This window comes from Mesocricetus auratus, unplaced genomic scaffold, assembly GCF_017639785.1.
Source record: "Mesocricetus auratus isolate SY011 unplaced genomic scaffold, BCM_Maur_2.0 Super-Scaffold_100004, whole genome shotgun sequence".
NCBI classification, from domain to species: Eukaryota; Metazoa; Chordata; class Mammalia; order Rodentia; family Cricetidae; genus Mesocricetus; species Mesocricetus auratus.
In genome coordinates this window covers 79,506,741-79,520,100 of record NW_024429189.1, presented here as the reverse complement: position 1 = coordinate 79,520,100, position 13,360 = coordinate 79,506,741, and the positions used below count along the sequence as shown (strand labels likewise).

Sequence of the window (13,360 nt, the reverse complement as noted above, 5' to 3'; positions counted from 1 at the left end):
CTGTGACCCATGTGGTAGAAGGAGAAAGCTAACTCCAAGAAATCGTCCTCTGGCCTATACACACATACATATGCACAAATAATAAACACAATTTTCAAAACTGTGAAATAATATACACCTGTAATCTTACCATGTGGAAGACAGAGACAAAAGGATCCCAAACTCAAATCCAGCCTCAGATTTATAGTAAAACCTTGTTTAATAAAAATAAAAGATGTAGAACGGAGGAAAGGAGATTTTACTTAAAAATACATAATTCTGGTAATATTAACATACTGACATTTGAAAAGAGAAAAGTAGTACAAAGAACCAACAGGAGTTCTTTTGAACATGTTCACTAAGAAAAGTCCTTTTGCTGGGTGTGGTGGTGCATGCCTTGTCTCAAAACCCCCCAATAATGATGATGATGATAATAATAAATAATAATAATAATAATAATAATAATAATAATAATAATAAGGTCCTTACCAGAATCAGGAAGAGGACATGCCCTTCAAGATCCAAGGCAAAAGAAAGTCACCTTCTTAAGATGGCAATCTGTGACAAACTAAGGCCTCTTTCACTGTCCTTTGCCTCGGCGCCCTAATAAAACTGACTCTGTGAAGGACTGGCTTTCCCTCTTCTCTCCTCTCATCCAATCTAGGGCTGCTCTGCACACTAAAAGGAGTGCAGGCTTCAGGTGACTTCTCTCATCCCCGTTCTCCTCCTTCCTTCTACATGCCACTCAAAAAGGCTCTTGACCCCAAGTGAGCTGTGGAAAGGGCTCAGTCCTGTCCTCCCATCAGGTAGTAACAGAAGACTAGACAGCTGCAGCATTTGGCTCACAAGGAACTAACACCAGTTTCATTCATTCTCTCTGTGTCGTGAAGAGTTCGACAATGATCTCCACAAGCCACGCCCATCACTCAGTCACTAACCCCAGGGAAGCATGTGGTACAGGTTTCTTTCCCAGATGGAAGCAGACATCTCAGTGCACCTGACACACTCTCACCGGGTGACCAGAGTTCCCACTGTCTCCCCAGTTTGCCTACACAGAACCACTATGGCGGGGGTAGGGGGAGGTGGGTGGGAGGGTGGTCCAGAGTCCAGCTATGCTCCTGCCTTTGACTGCTGTTTCCTTGCAGGACCGTCATGAAGTCAGGCTCAGAGCTGGTGAAAGCTGGGTTGCGCTCTTTCTTTGAAAATGCAGCGGAAGACTTGGAAAAGACTTCAGAAAACCTGAAGCTGGGGAAGTTTACCCATTCCAGAACGCAGATCAAAGGTGTTTCTCAGAATATTAACTACACCACAGTGGCTCTGCTTCCCATCCTGACATCCATCTTTGAGCACATCGCTCAGCATCAGTTTGGGGTGGATCTACTCTGTGAGTCCTACTGCTGTTTGTCATCAATGTCTGTGCACTGACCACACGGATGTAAGACCCACTCACTTCGGGTGACCTAGAGGGCAGAGTAGGAAGACAGACTTCCCATTCTTTTCTTATATTAAAAAAAATGAAGTGAAAAGACTCTTGAAAAGGGAAAAAATCCCTTAATTTGAGTATAGAACATCAACTTTCTCCAATTTCCCACCTGGTCTTCTGGCTACCAGCTAGTGTGCTTCCGTTTAATTTGAAAAGGTTATCTGAGCAATACACCTCAGATGTACTTCTGATACCAGGGTTTCCAGACACTCTGCTCCATGTTAAGAATCCTTAATTTGCTCTCTGCTACTGGGAACAACGGAAAAAGGCTAAAATCTGTTTTTTTTTCAACTTTCAGTTGGTTTTACTTTGCTTTGGACTTAGCAGCAAGTCCAGCCCCAGCCCCCAGCTCCACCATGTTCATATTCTGTCACCAAGCTTCAGTACTGCTTGAGCACTACCATCGGATTTAATTTAGTCAGTTGTCAATGGGTCAGGCTGTGTCTTCCATCCGTTAGTGCCAGTAGGCAGGAGCTTTATGTCATGGAAACAAGGCATTTCCTTTGTTAGAAAATAAAACATTAAATTAGTTCTGGCTTTGTTAAAGTAGACCTAGCCGTGGAATAAGGTCTAGATGTGTGTGGGAACATGATGCCTGATGATGAAATTCTTTGTGTTCCTCCAGAACCCCCTTCCCTTAAAAAATAAGGGATACAGCTTAGTTTTTTTAATACAGTAGAATGTATAGATGAGCAAATGTGAGAACTCACTTCTCTCTCTCCAGTCCCCTTTCTTCCCCCCCCTTCCTCCCTCCCTCCCTTTCTGAATAAAGCATGCCAATTGTATGAATCTTCTCAGGAAATGATCAAATATGGCATGGAAGCTTCAAGCTTTATTAATTCTTTGTTCCAAAGAAGGCAATATTACCCTTGGTAAAATGTGAATATAGTGTCTTCCTTTATTGGGTAAGCAACCTATTATAGAGACTCCATTGGCCAAATGATTCCTTTCTCCAAGAAGCTTTGTGATCTTCAGCAGCAGCTCTGCCAATGACCTGGGCAACTTTGATGGAGCATTTTCCTATCAGCATTTCCCAGCAACTAGCAAAATGGTGTCTGCTTTGAAGAGGATTTCACCAGTTTACAGAGGCAGGGAGGAGGGAAAAGGAGAGAGGGTCATCTGGTCTTGACTGATTCCTGCCTTAGTATTTTTCTTCATGGACCCTTCGATGTGTTGGAGATGGAGCTGGGGTTGATATGTGGTTATGACATCTCCTCTTTGTTCCAGTGAGTGACGTGCAGATTTCATGCTACCACATTCTGTGCAGCCTCTATTCCCTTGGGACTGGGAAAAACATCTATGTTGAAAGGTAATTCGTTTTTGCTTGCTTGTTTTTTTCAGTTAAAACATTTTTGGCTCAGAAAAAATGTTGTAGGGGAGGGAGGGCACAGCATCTTCTGACTATACATGAGCTGAACAAGGACAACACTGGACATGCTGATATGAACTTAGGGTAGCCCAGGAATATTCAACCCTACTGCCAATGACAGGAGTAATCGTCTTCCCTGGGAAGAGCACACCTATGGGTTATCCAATACCAAATGGTCAGCCCTGAAATATATATATATATATATATATAGTAACATTATGCAGACTGAGAACTGAGAGGTTGTATTTATGTTTGAGAATACGCACACACACATGTGTGTAACAGCAATTAATAAAAAAGACTTCATGAATTTGAAAGAGGGCATATGGAAGGAGGAATATATGGAAGGGTTTAGGGGAAGAGAAATGATGAATGAACATTTACATTTTTTAAAGATTAATAAAATATTATGTTAAAATTCATTTTCCCTATACCTTATATTAAAATTTTTAAAAATCCATTGAGCATCTTTTTTTCAGTCCAGCAAAACCTAAATATTCACTGCTCAGAAATAATGACTTTACAGTTGAGTTCTGAAAATTTGTAGTAATGTAAAGAAATAATGAGGCTAATTAGTCCAAAGTCTTCTGTGGAGAAAGCTACCGAATATATATGGCTACAAGAGCTATAAAACCTGCACAATCATGTGCTGGTAGCCCCAAAATGTTGAAGGTGTGTCTACTTCATTATCGTGGCCTCTGCATAGCTTCCAGAGTTCCTGTGATTACAGCTTGCTGAGACTCTTGGGGACCTAAGGCAGTTGCTTGAGTGCCTAAAGAGTCTCTGTGATACACCCTTGGATATTTGCCATTCTCAATGGTCAGGTTAGCTACAGCTTTAGGTAATGCACAGCTCAGCACCCAAAAAAAAAGCTGTTTGATAATCTTGAATCTGAATAAGATTGTTTGTAGAAGTTTTAGGTTCTAATTTTGCTTCTATAGTCTGCCTGTGGCAGTGGAAACTTTAGCAACCCCTATCTTTTCAGAGTCAGATGCCATGTATTGCAGTGTTCTCTTTAAATCCAGGGGAAAAATCAGAAAAAGATAACAAGATCCTGACCTAGCTTTATCCTTCGAGGACTTATTCCTTTCCTCCTTTCAGATAAGCAAGCCTGAAAGAATTTGATCTGTTTTAAGTAACTTAATCTGAACACCCCTTGGGATCTATTTACCATGAACCTATAAATGAAGCTTGTATCAATACCCTAAAATTTAACCCTTGTTTCATAATGAAACACTCATGTGTTAAAATGGAGTTAGTTAAGCAAAATGACAATTTATCCCCTATAAGAACTTAAGAACTAGCCGGGAAGTGATGGTACAAGCCTTTAATCCCAGCACTCAGAGGCAGAGGCTCTGAGTTCGAGACCAGCTTGGTCTATGCAGAGAAACTCTGACTCAAGAAAAAAAACTTAAAAACTGAACTAGTGAATTGAAATCTGACTAAGACATGGATTGAAAACACGTCTATTTTATCACAACCATGGCTTCCAGGGTTCAAGAAACTAGTTAAAGAACTGATGATTAAATTTGCTTTATAACTGTATCTTTATATTTGTCTGACTTTCCGTAAAATATGAAGGAAGTTTTTTCGTGTGTGTGTGTGTGTGTGTGTGTGTGTGTGTGTGTGTGTGTGTGTGTGTGTTTGTGTTTCAACAGGATTCCTCTGTGTACTCCTCCTGGCTGCCCTAGTACTCGCCCTGTAGTCCAGGTATAACTCAAGTGATTCAACTGTCTCTGCCTCCTGAGTGCTGTACTGTAATTAAACGTTTGCCACTACCTCCAAGCTTATTGGATCCCTGGAACTGAAATTACAGGTGCTTGTGAGCCACCATGTGGTGGTTGGAAACAAACCCAAGTCCTATAGAAGGACAGCCAGTACTCTTGACCACTGAACTGTCCCTTCAGCCCTGAGACAAAAAAAATTTAAACATATATTTTTAACCAATAGAATTGATAAAAATTATTTTCCCAATTAACACAGAATTTCACTTAGGGGATATATCTCAATGTGTGTGTGTGTGAGAGAGAGAGAGAGAGAGAGAGAGAGAGAGAGAGAGAGAGAGAGAGAGAGAGAGAGAGAGAGAGTGCACATGCACAGCAAGGAATCTTAGATACATTTTTTATAGTTTCTACAGTCTTATTTTGGAAAACAGTAAACAAAAGGTCAATGCTGGAATGCCAGGCCAGAAAGACTTGTTCCTGCATAGCTTTTTGTACTTACTCACTTTCACTGCAGAGTTATTGCTCAGCTACAAACTGGGGATGTTGGCGTTTGCATTTTTTATTCTACATCTGCCTAGGACTAGCTAGCCAGGATTAAATTAAAGAGATTCCACAACTGAAAAACTAGAAACTTAGAATCCTAGAAGTATGCTGCTGTCACAGGTAATCTGTCTTAGTTTTGTCTGTCTTAGTTTTAATTGTGAAAGGCATGTTAATTCACAAAACAAAACCCAACAGTACAGAAGTATGTCAAGTTAAAGAGCCATTTTCCTAAGCTTGTGCAACATCCCGTCCAGGTCCCTCTCCCAAAGAAATCACTAGTCTCAGTTGGGTATGCACCAGTTTGAGTAATTTCTCTGTATATATATTTTCAGACATGTAAGATCATAATATACATAGAGCTTTGCAGCTTTGTCATATTGGATAAAGATTAAGTCCTTGATTTATTTATCCTATAATTCATATTTCTAAAATGTAGCCATTTAGTATACTGTATCTTTTAAGTTTATACTTTAAAAGATGAGAAAATTATCTACACTGAAATTCCTACCTACTTCCTGTACCATTTTCTATTTTGCTATAAAATTCATTGTAGTATTTATGCTTTTTAACGCTAATATTCCCTGACCTGCTCACGTTAATTTGTACCTGAGTCATTTAGCTCATCATCTACACTTTGAACCAATAATTCCTTATTCTTAATTTTCTTGAATTAGATTTATCTTTTGACAGTCTAGAGTTGTCTCATTGTGGGGTAGTCCCTTCCTTAAGATCCCTAAGGCATTCTGGGATCTCTATAGATACTTTATAACATCCATTCTGGGGCATACAGCCTTTGCCATCATTATTTTCTCTCAAATGCATGTAGAAGACGAGTCCACTCACATATGACTTTACGGAGGAGAGAAGGGAATTGGTTGTTCATAGGTTTTGTTAGAATTAAAACTCATTCACTTCCCCACACTGCATCCCAGGACTGACTATTCTATTTAACCCTCTCTACTCTGCTTTTCGTTTCAAGTGTTGACTTTATTTGGGAAAATTTTCCATTTTTTGTGGTTTGTGCTAGCTTTCTGTTATATAATAAAATGCTAGAGACAAAAAACTTAACTTTGCCTCAAAGTTATGTTGATTTTAGTCCATACTTGATTGGTCCTATTATTTTTGGCCACTGGTAAGACAGCATTAAGCATGGCAAGAGTCACAATCCCCCTCAAGGGTACAGCCTCAATGACTTAAATCCTCCCTTTGGACCTACCTGTTATGGTGGTGGTGACGATGGTGGTGGTATTATTCTCACACAATGCATCCTGACCACAGTTTCCCCTCCTTCATCTCCTCCCAGTACTCCCCCACATCTTCTTTTCCCTAGATCCATTCCTTCTTTGTTTCCTTTCAGAAAAGAGCAGGCCTCCTGGGGATCTCAACTAAGCACCATATAACAAGTTACAATAAGACTAGGCACATACCCTCATATTAAGACTGGATAAAGCAACCCAGTAGGAGGAAGAGGGTCCCGAGAGCAGGCAGCGGTTTCATAGATAACCCCCACTCCTACTGTTAAGAGTTCCACAAGTACCAAGCTATACAACCATAATATGTATTCAGAGGACATAGCTCAGACTATACAGGCTTCATGATTGTTGCTTCAGTCTCTATGAGCCCTGCTTAGTTGATTCTGTGAGCTGTGTTCTCCCGGTGTCCTTGACCCCTCCTACAAACTTTCCTCCCACTCTTCTGTGGGGTTCCCTGAACTCTACCTCGTGTTTGGCTGTGGGTCTCTGCATCTGCTCTCATCAGTTGCTGGATGAAACCTCTCTGATGATGACTGTAGCCCTGTCTCTTAAAAATTCTACTGCCTTCCTGGAACTGTGGTCTGAGCCTCTAATTCAAGAACCTTTCGAGAACATTCCAAATCTAAATTGCAGCACAGTCATTGATGTGAGTTTTCCCATCTTTTGTTCAGGGAGAGTAATTATATGTAAGTTTGGCTTGTTCCTTTCACACCTGATTTCTTTCTTTAATCATTTATTGTTTTCTGTTTTGCATTTGTGTGATTTTTTTTCTAAAACTTCCTCTGTGTTTTCTTTTCAATTTTCTTTGTTTCCTGTGAGTGTATAGAGAATATATATTCTGTTTTTTTTTTCTGGATAAATTTCTGGCTTTTTATTTTCTTTTTCTGGCTGCAAGAAATAGTGCAGACTCTCAAGAAGAGGGGTATGCGAGAGCGTGTGTGTGTGTGTGTGTGTGTGTGTGTGTGTGTGCGTGTGTGTGTGTGTGTGTGTGTGTGTGTGTGTGTTAACATAGAGGAGAGTGAAGTGGGAGAAAACAGCAGGCAGCTTCAAAGCTGAGAAGCTGGTACAGGGCTGACACCCTTCCTGGGGCTCTGAGGTCTACCCCCATCCAGTAAATGGCTAAGCCAGGTGAGAAGTGGGTGAAATTCTGCACACCAAAGTCAGGGTTTTTTTCTGAGAGGTTTAATGATGCTCATCCTCTGGAGAACCTGGGCCTGCAGCTATAGGGCAAGTTCCTTCCCATCCATCCGTGTCACTGCACTTCCTGCAGTTCTCCAGGCTGGGAATGTGGATGACAGGAATAGTAAGCACATACCATTCTCAGCCCCGTCTCTTACTCTGCAAGATGGAAGCTCCCCATGTGCATATTGTCCACCAGGTCTTCCATGGCCTTCACATACCCTGAATGCTCACTATCTCAAGCACCTTCTAACCCTGTGTTTACCTCCAAAGACTTCCGCACACTCCTCTAATTCTGGAAAGTATGGATTTGGGGGGTTTTGTTATCGTTGGTGCTTTTTTTAAAATTGGTTTATTTTATACATATGAGTGTTGTCTGAATGTATGCCTGTGTACCATGCACATGCCTGTTGGAAGAAGACGTCAGATGCTCTAGAACTTGAATTACAAGTGATTATCAGCTGCCATGTTCATGATGAGAATCAAATCCAGATCCTCTCAGAGAGCAGCCAGTGCCCTTAACTGAAGTCATCTCCGAGGCCCCATCTGGAGATTATGTTTTAATCTCTGAATTCTCACTTGATTTAGTTGTTACTTTATGGTTTGGGGTTATGAGATGTATTATAATTTCAGCATAGATCCAGACTTCTTTTCAATTTCTTTCCTAAATTTTGAGTTTAGGGAGAAACGTGTATTTAAAACCAGAATTACCCTACTGCTTTTGTGTAAACTGATGTCATGACTGCTCCATGGTATGGTTAAGGGTAATGTTTTTTCATGTACATGTGAGAGATGGAACAGCCAGAGGCAACTGGAAGAGTCCAGAGAAGATAGTGAAAGTAGTAGACTGACCATGGCCAGCAGACCGGACCTGGCCATGCAAGGAGCAGGAGCAAAACACCGAGACAGGGAGAGAAACACAAGAAGAGGGAGAGCAAGAGAGGAAGACAGAGTGTGGAGAAAAGAGAGAACGTAGCCGAAATAGCAGGGTCATAAGAAGAAAGTAGCCCATGAGCTGGAGAAGTTCAGAGTAGGGAGGAGGTGAGAAGAGCTAAAAGATAGTGACATGGAGTTTGAAACATGTAAGGGTACGTGTGATACTGAGGGAGCCTGGAGGCCAAGATATTCATTTCCCTCTGCCAGTGATAAGGGAAATGGCTCCTTTGGTAGAGGGGAACTAGCTTCCCAATTCCTGAGGTTGGTTTTTGTCTCAACACCAGAATTCAGGAAATGGAGCTTCCTTTGGACTAACAACCTTTAAGTAAACTTTTCTTGACAAAAGAACGTCTGTATCTGGCATGTGCCTTGTGGTTAGAGAAGATTCTAGTCGCCTTAGTGATGGGATTGACTTTGAAAAAGAAAAAGTCAATAAGACAGAATGAAGTTTCTTTCAGAATACTTTATAGTTAAAGTAATATAGAGAATTACATTAGTTTGTGAAGTTTTCAGACATCAAATTTCAAAGGGTAAGTAAGGGCTTTGTTTATTTGATCATACAAAATTCTTTCATTCTCTAATATTGAGATTTTTTAAATGGATTTAAAGGTTTCAGGGAAGACTTTCCAGAAACCAAGTTTGGTACTTCATTTCGTTACTTTCAGTCTTAGTTTTATTTCTGATGGAAATGTATCCCTCCCCCATTTACATTTTAAACACTTGTTCTGTCCCCCCTCCTGACTTCCATTGACCAGTCATTTCTGATTGGACATCACACTTGTCTAAACCAATAAGCTTATTAATATTACCATTTAGGACTGTGCCACCACCCCGGCTATATTTTCTCTGTCCCTTTCCATAGTTATTGGGAGTACACATGATAGAACTTTAAATCATGAAGAGTATATGTGTGTAAGTTACTTGTCTTAGTGTTTCTACTGCTGTGGAGAGACACCATGACCATGACAACTCTTATAAAGGAAAGCATTTAATTGGGGCTGGCTTATACTTCAGAGGTTTAGTTCATTGTCATCGTAGCAGGAAGCATGGCAGCACAAAGTTATACATGCTGCTGGGGAAGTAGGTGGGAATTCTGCATCTGTGTCTGCAGACCGCAGGAAGAGAAAGTGGCATTGAGCATTGAGCCCGGCTTGGGCTTCAGAAACTCCAAAGCCCACCTCCAGTGACACACTTGCCCTAGCAAGGTCACACTGACTCCAAAAAGGCCATTCCTCCTAATAGTGTCACCCACTATGAGCCTATAGGGGATATTTCAATCAAACCATCACAGTATTATTACTATATTGTAATTTCTTTGTCTTTGTCTGTGTCCTCACAAAAGGCATTTGACTCACTGTCACTGCACCCTGTAAATAAAATTAAGAGATTGGCAAAGAAACCCTCATAGTTGGGAAACTGGGAAGTAATATACTGAAATATATACTGAAACCTTTCCAATAAATCACCCTTGACTTACCTATCCTGTGAAAAATATTCTACTTGGCAGTAAAAATTAAAGAAAAACAAGTAGTTTCCAATGATAAACTGCAAGTCCTTTTTTCTACTTCTTTTTTTTATGGTTGCTATGGAGCTACCATGTAGCTCATATCCTGCCTGGAAGCTTTGCCCACAGCTACATTGCCCCTGGGGGCACTAATGACTGGCGAAGCCTGTGTCTAGCTCCATCACTCCATGGTCTTGGAGGCCCCAGGTCATTCTCGCTGGCATTTCGCAGCCAGAAGTAGTAATTGTCAGACTTCTGGGTTTCACTGTGTTAGCAGCTGGGCCAGGAGAGCTGTTGCTTCTCTCTCTTGGCTGAGCAGCTAATTAGCATCTGCATGTGTTCCTGACTAGAGTATGCCCTGTTGAGAAGCTGGTGTGACTCGGATTGTTCAGTAGTTAATATCAAAGAGGACAGGATCATGTCCCTGCCACTGCAGCCCTGCACAACTGGGACTTCTCAACACTTTTCTCCCCACAAGGCTTGCCTTTATAGCTGCCTAACTTTCCAAACACCCACAATCATGAGCTCATTCCTTCAGTTTCAGTAAAAGCTCAGAACAAGTGGAAGGAGCCATCAGTTTGCCACCACTCCCAGTGCCAACTGAAATTTACACTCAAACTTGGGATCATACCTGATCACTTCACCCCTGTGTGTCTCCCAGATTCTCCTCCACCTGTGCTTCCCCCCATGACATCCCTTTACCCATTATGCTTTCTCATTCTCCTCTTTAAAAGTAGAGACATCCTATAACTTCTTACTGACTACTCTGTTGGTACCACTGTGAAATGACCCTTTGTGGACCCTCATCCCTGTTTACCTCCCTGTCCTGTAAGGGTACTGGCCATTTCAGATCTGAAGTTAAAAGTGATGCTCTTCCTCTCAGGCTCGTCTGTCCTCTTGAACTTGGTCAAAAATACAAATAAGAAAGATGGGGTGATGAGGAGGACAGTTGAGGGAAATGGGCCTGGTTAGAGGATGCTCAGAAGTGGGTCTTAGTCTCAGCAGTTTACACACCTCTCCCTCCTCATACATCTCCAGAGGAGACTCTGGCAGCATTGGCACACAGCACAGGGTCGTGGTTTGTTCCAAGGGTACTGCTCTGTCTGTGAAGCAAGTGGTTTAGACAAGTGTGATGCTCAATCAGAAATGATTGGTCAATGGAAGTCAGGGGGAGAGGTCAGAAGGATTCTGATAGTCAAACCCTTCCCTGGAGGACGAAATGTGCCATCAACAAGGGGGTAATGGTGTGACTAAGGACCTGTCCTCTTGGGATAATTTGAAAGATATCTTCTTACACACTTCATAGCAAATAAGGGGTCCATTTCTTAAAAGCCAAGCCTAAGACAATAAAGGATAAAAATTGCATCAATTAGTTATTTTTAGAGTAGTTTAGAAGATTAATTTTTAAATCAGTTTGGTAATTGAGTGAAGCCTGAGTGGGTTTTTCCAATGAATCCAAAGCTTTAAGCCAATTCAGCCACCCTCTTCCCTTCTCCCCTCTCTAGTCAGCACCTTTGTCTTGTGTCTTGAACAGAGCATTGTGTATCGGGTGTACAGCCATTCTGTACTCCCTCGGGCTGCCCTGAAGATTCTAAGTCTACTTCAATGGCCTTATCATTGTATTCAGAAAGAGTTAGCATTACATTTTAAAAATTCAACTCAAATGCACTTCTTTCTCTAACAAAGCTACAGATTGAAGCTAATCTTTATGATTAGCTTATAAAGATCTGGCTTTTTGAATTGTACTGCTTCAGGGTTCTATACTGTCACGTCTGCAGCGCGGCCTGTGTCCGAGAACGTGCGGAGGGTGTCGGGTATTGAAAACACAGAGACTCGTTCAATGATATAAAGAGAACTTTAAACAGGCTCCAAAAAGGTTCAAGAAAAACCTCCTAAGAAAAGCTCCCACCAGAGAAGCTTCTGCTCTCTCCTCTCCCCTGGCTGGTTCTGCTCTGACCCCAGAGGTGGATGTGTGTGGGTTTTTGAAGGTGCGGTTAGTCTTTGGACAAGGTCGAGGTCAGGGCGGTTTCTGTGGGAAGGCCTTTCCCAGGAACTTATTGTATCATTTTTAGTAAACATGTTTTTACTAAACATTGTCTTACAGCTGCCTACTCCCAGGCAGAAGGGGAAGTGGGTCTCTGCTCAAGGTCTGGTGTTCCCACAATTCACCCCTTTTTATTTTCAAATGAGGCACTCCTGGCTTAGGTCAAGTAGGGTCACCCTCCCTTTCCCGTCTTTGGGGGACCTTGAACCCCTGTTTTAGGTGGGAGGGGTCTTCCCCACAGGTTGCCCGTCATCGGAGATACCCCAACCTTAAATCATCTGTAACCAACCTTCATGGCTATCGGGATTGCCATGGGCTAAGCTAAGCAATACTTGGTTACGGATCTCTTGTCTCTGGAACAAGGCACGTTTGAGCTTGGCATAAAGCCAGAATGCCTACCGCCACTGCCACCATTTCCAGGACCCCCATTGACATAGCGCCTCTCCATTACCATACCCATCACCAGATCTGGGCCATAACATTCTACCAGCCTTCGTCTGTTACAAGGGTAACCCGCATGTGATTTACATTTACAATTTGATAAAGTTTCCAATCATTTCAAGATCTGCTCAGGAAAGCATTTAGAAAGTGCACTTGCACAGATACATTGGGCACAATCATTGATGTTACACATGTAGCATTATGAAAAATATGAACAATAGTTGTCACATTAGGACAAGTTGCATTTCTCCAGAAAAATACACTGGCCTAGTCGTGATTCCAGAAATAGGAACCATCAAGTCTGATATTTCAAGTGACCATGTCCTGTTCAAATACTGAAAAGAGGCTTTTGCCACTCATCATAGTCCATACCAATGTCCAAATGCTTTAAATGGGTCCTTTTTTCTCTGTTGGCTTCATGATGAAAACTCATGGGTCCGGAAGGTTGATGCAGCAGGTGTGTTGAGAAACTGGAAATCTCGAACTGACTGTTTTCTTTCTTTCTTGGGCTCTAGATTCGATGACATCAAGGGTCAGGAACACTGATTTAGGAGATCTCACTCAAACTGGCTTAGGTAGGCTCCCATGGTCTCAGGTCCAGTTTTTCTCTGCTCCATGCATCTCACTAAATGGTCTGACAGCTGCCGAAGCTTTATTCTTTTCCTGCAAGAAAACACAAACATGCCCTCGACCCCAAATTAGGGTCTTCTCCACTGTCTAGTATATGGATGTCTCCATTTGACCTGAGCAATGGTTGCTCAAGTTCCATCATGCCAGAATCTGTCTGAAACTCACTGGCATTCACATTATAAAATTTTTAAATGAGGAGTGTATTATTTGATGAGTCATGTGGGGACTGGGGGCATTATTTCTCCTTTTTTATTTTCTAAAAAAATTTTTTTTGA

The 13,360-nt window shown here is 41.7% G+C and overlaps 1 protein-coding gene across 4 annotated transcripts in view; it reads left to right on the top strand.

Moving 5' to 3' along the window:
* Ryr3 (ryanodine receptor 3) overlaps positions 1-13,360 on the top strand; it is a 527,473-nt gene that overhangs the window by 428,991 nt on the left and 85,122 nt on the right. For all 4 annotated transcript variants that reach the window (XR_005877312.1, XM_040746007.1, XM_040746008.1 and 1 more), the window contains exons 63-64: positions 1,125-1,363; positions 2,690-2,771. Coding sequence is in view for 3 of the 4 variants with exons in the window: in XM_040746007.1 (XP_040601941.1) it covers positions 1,125-1,363; positions 2,690-2,771 (321 nt within the window). In the remaining variant the exon portion in view is untranslated. The remainder of the gene's footprint in view (positions 1-1,124; positions 1,364-2,689; positions 2,772-13,360) is intronic.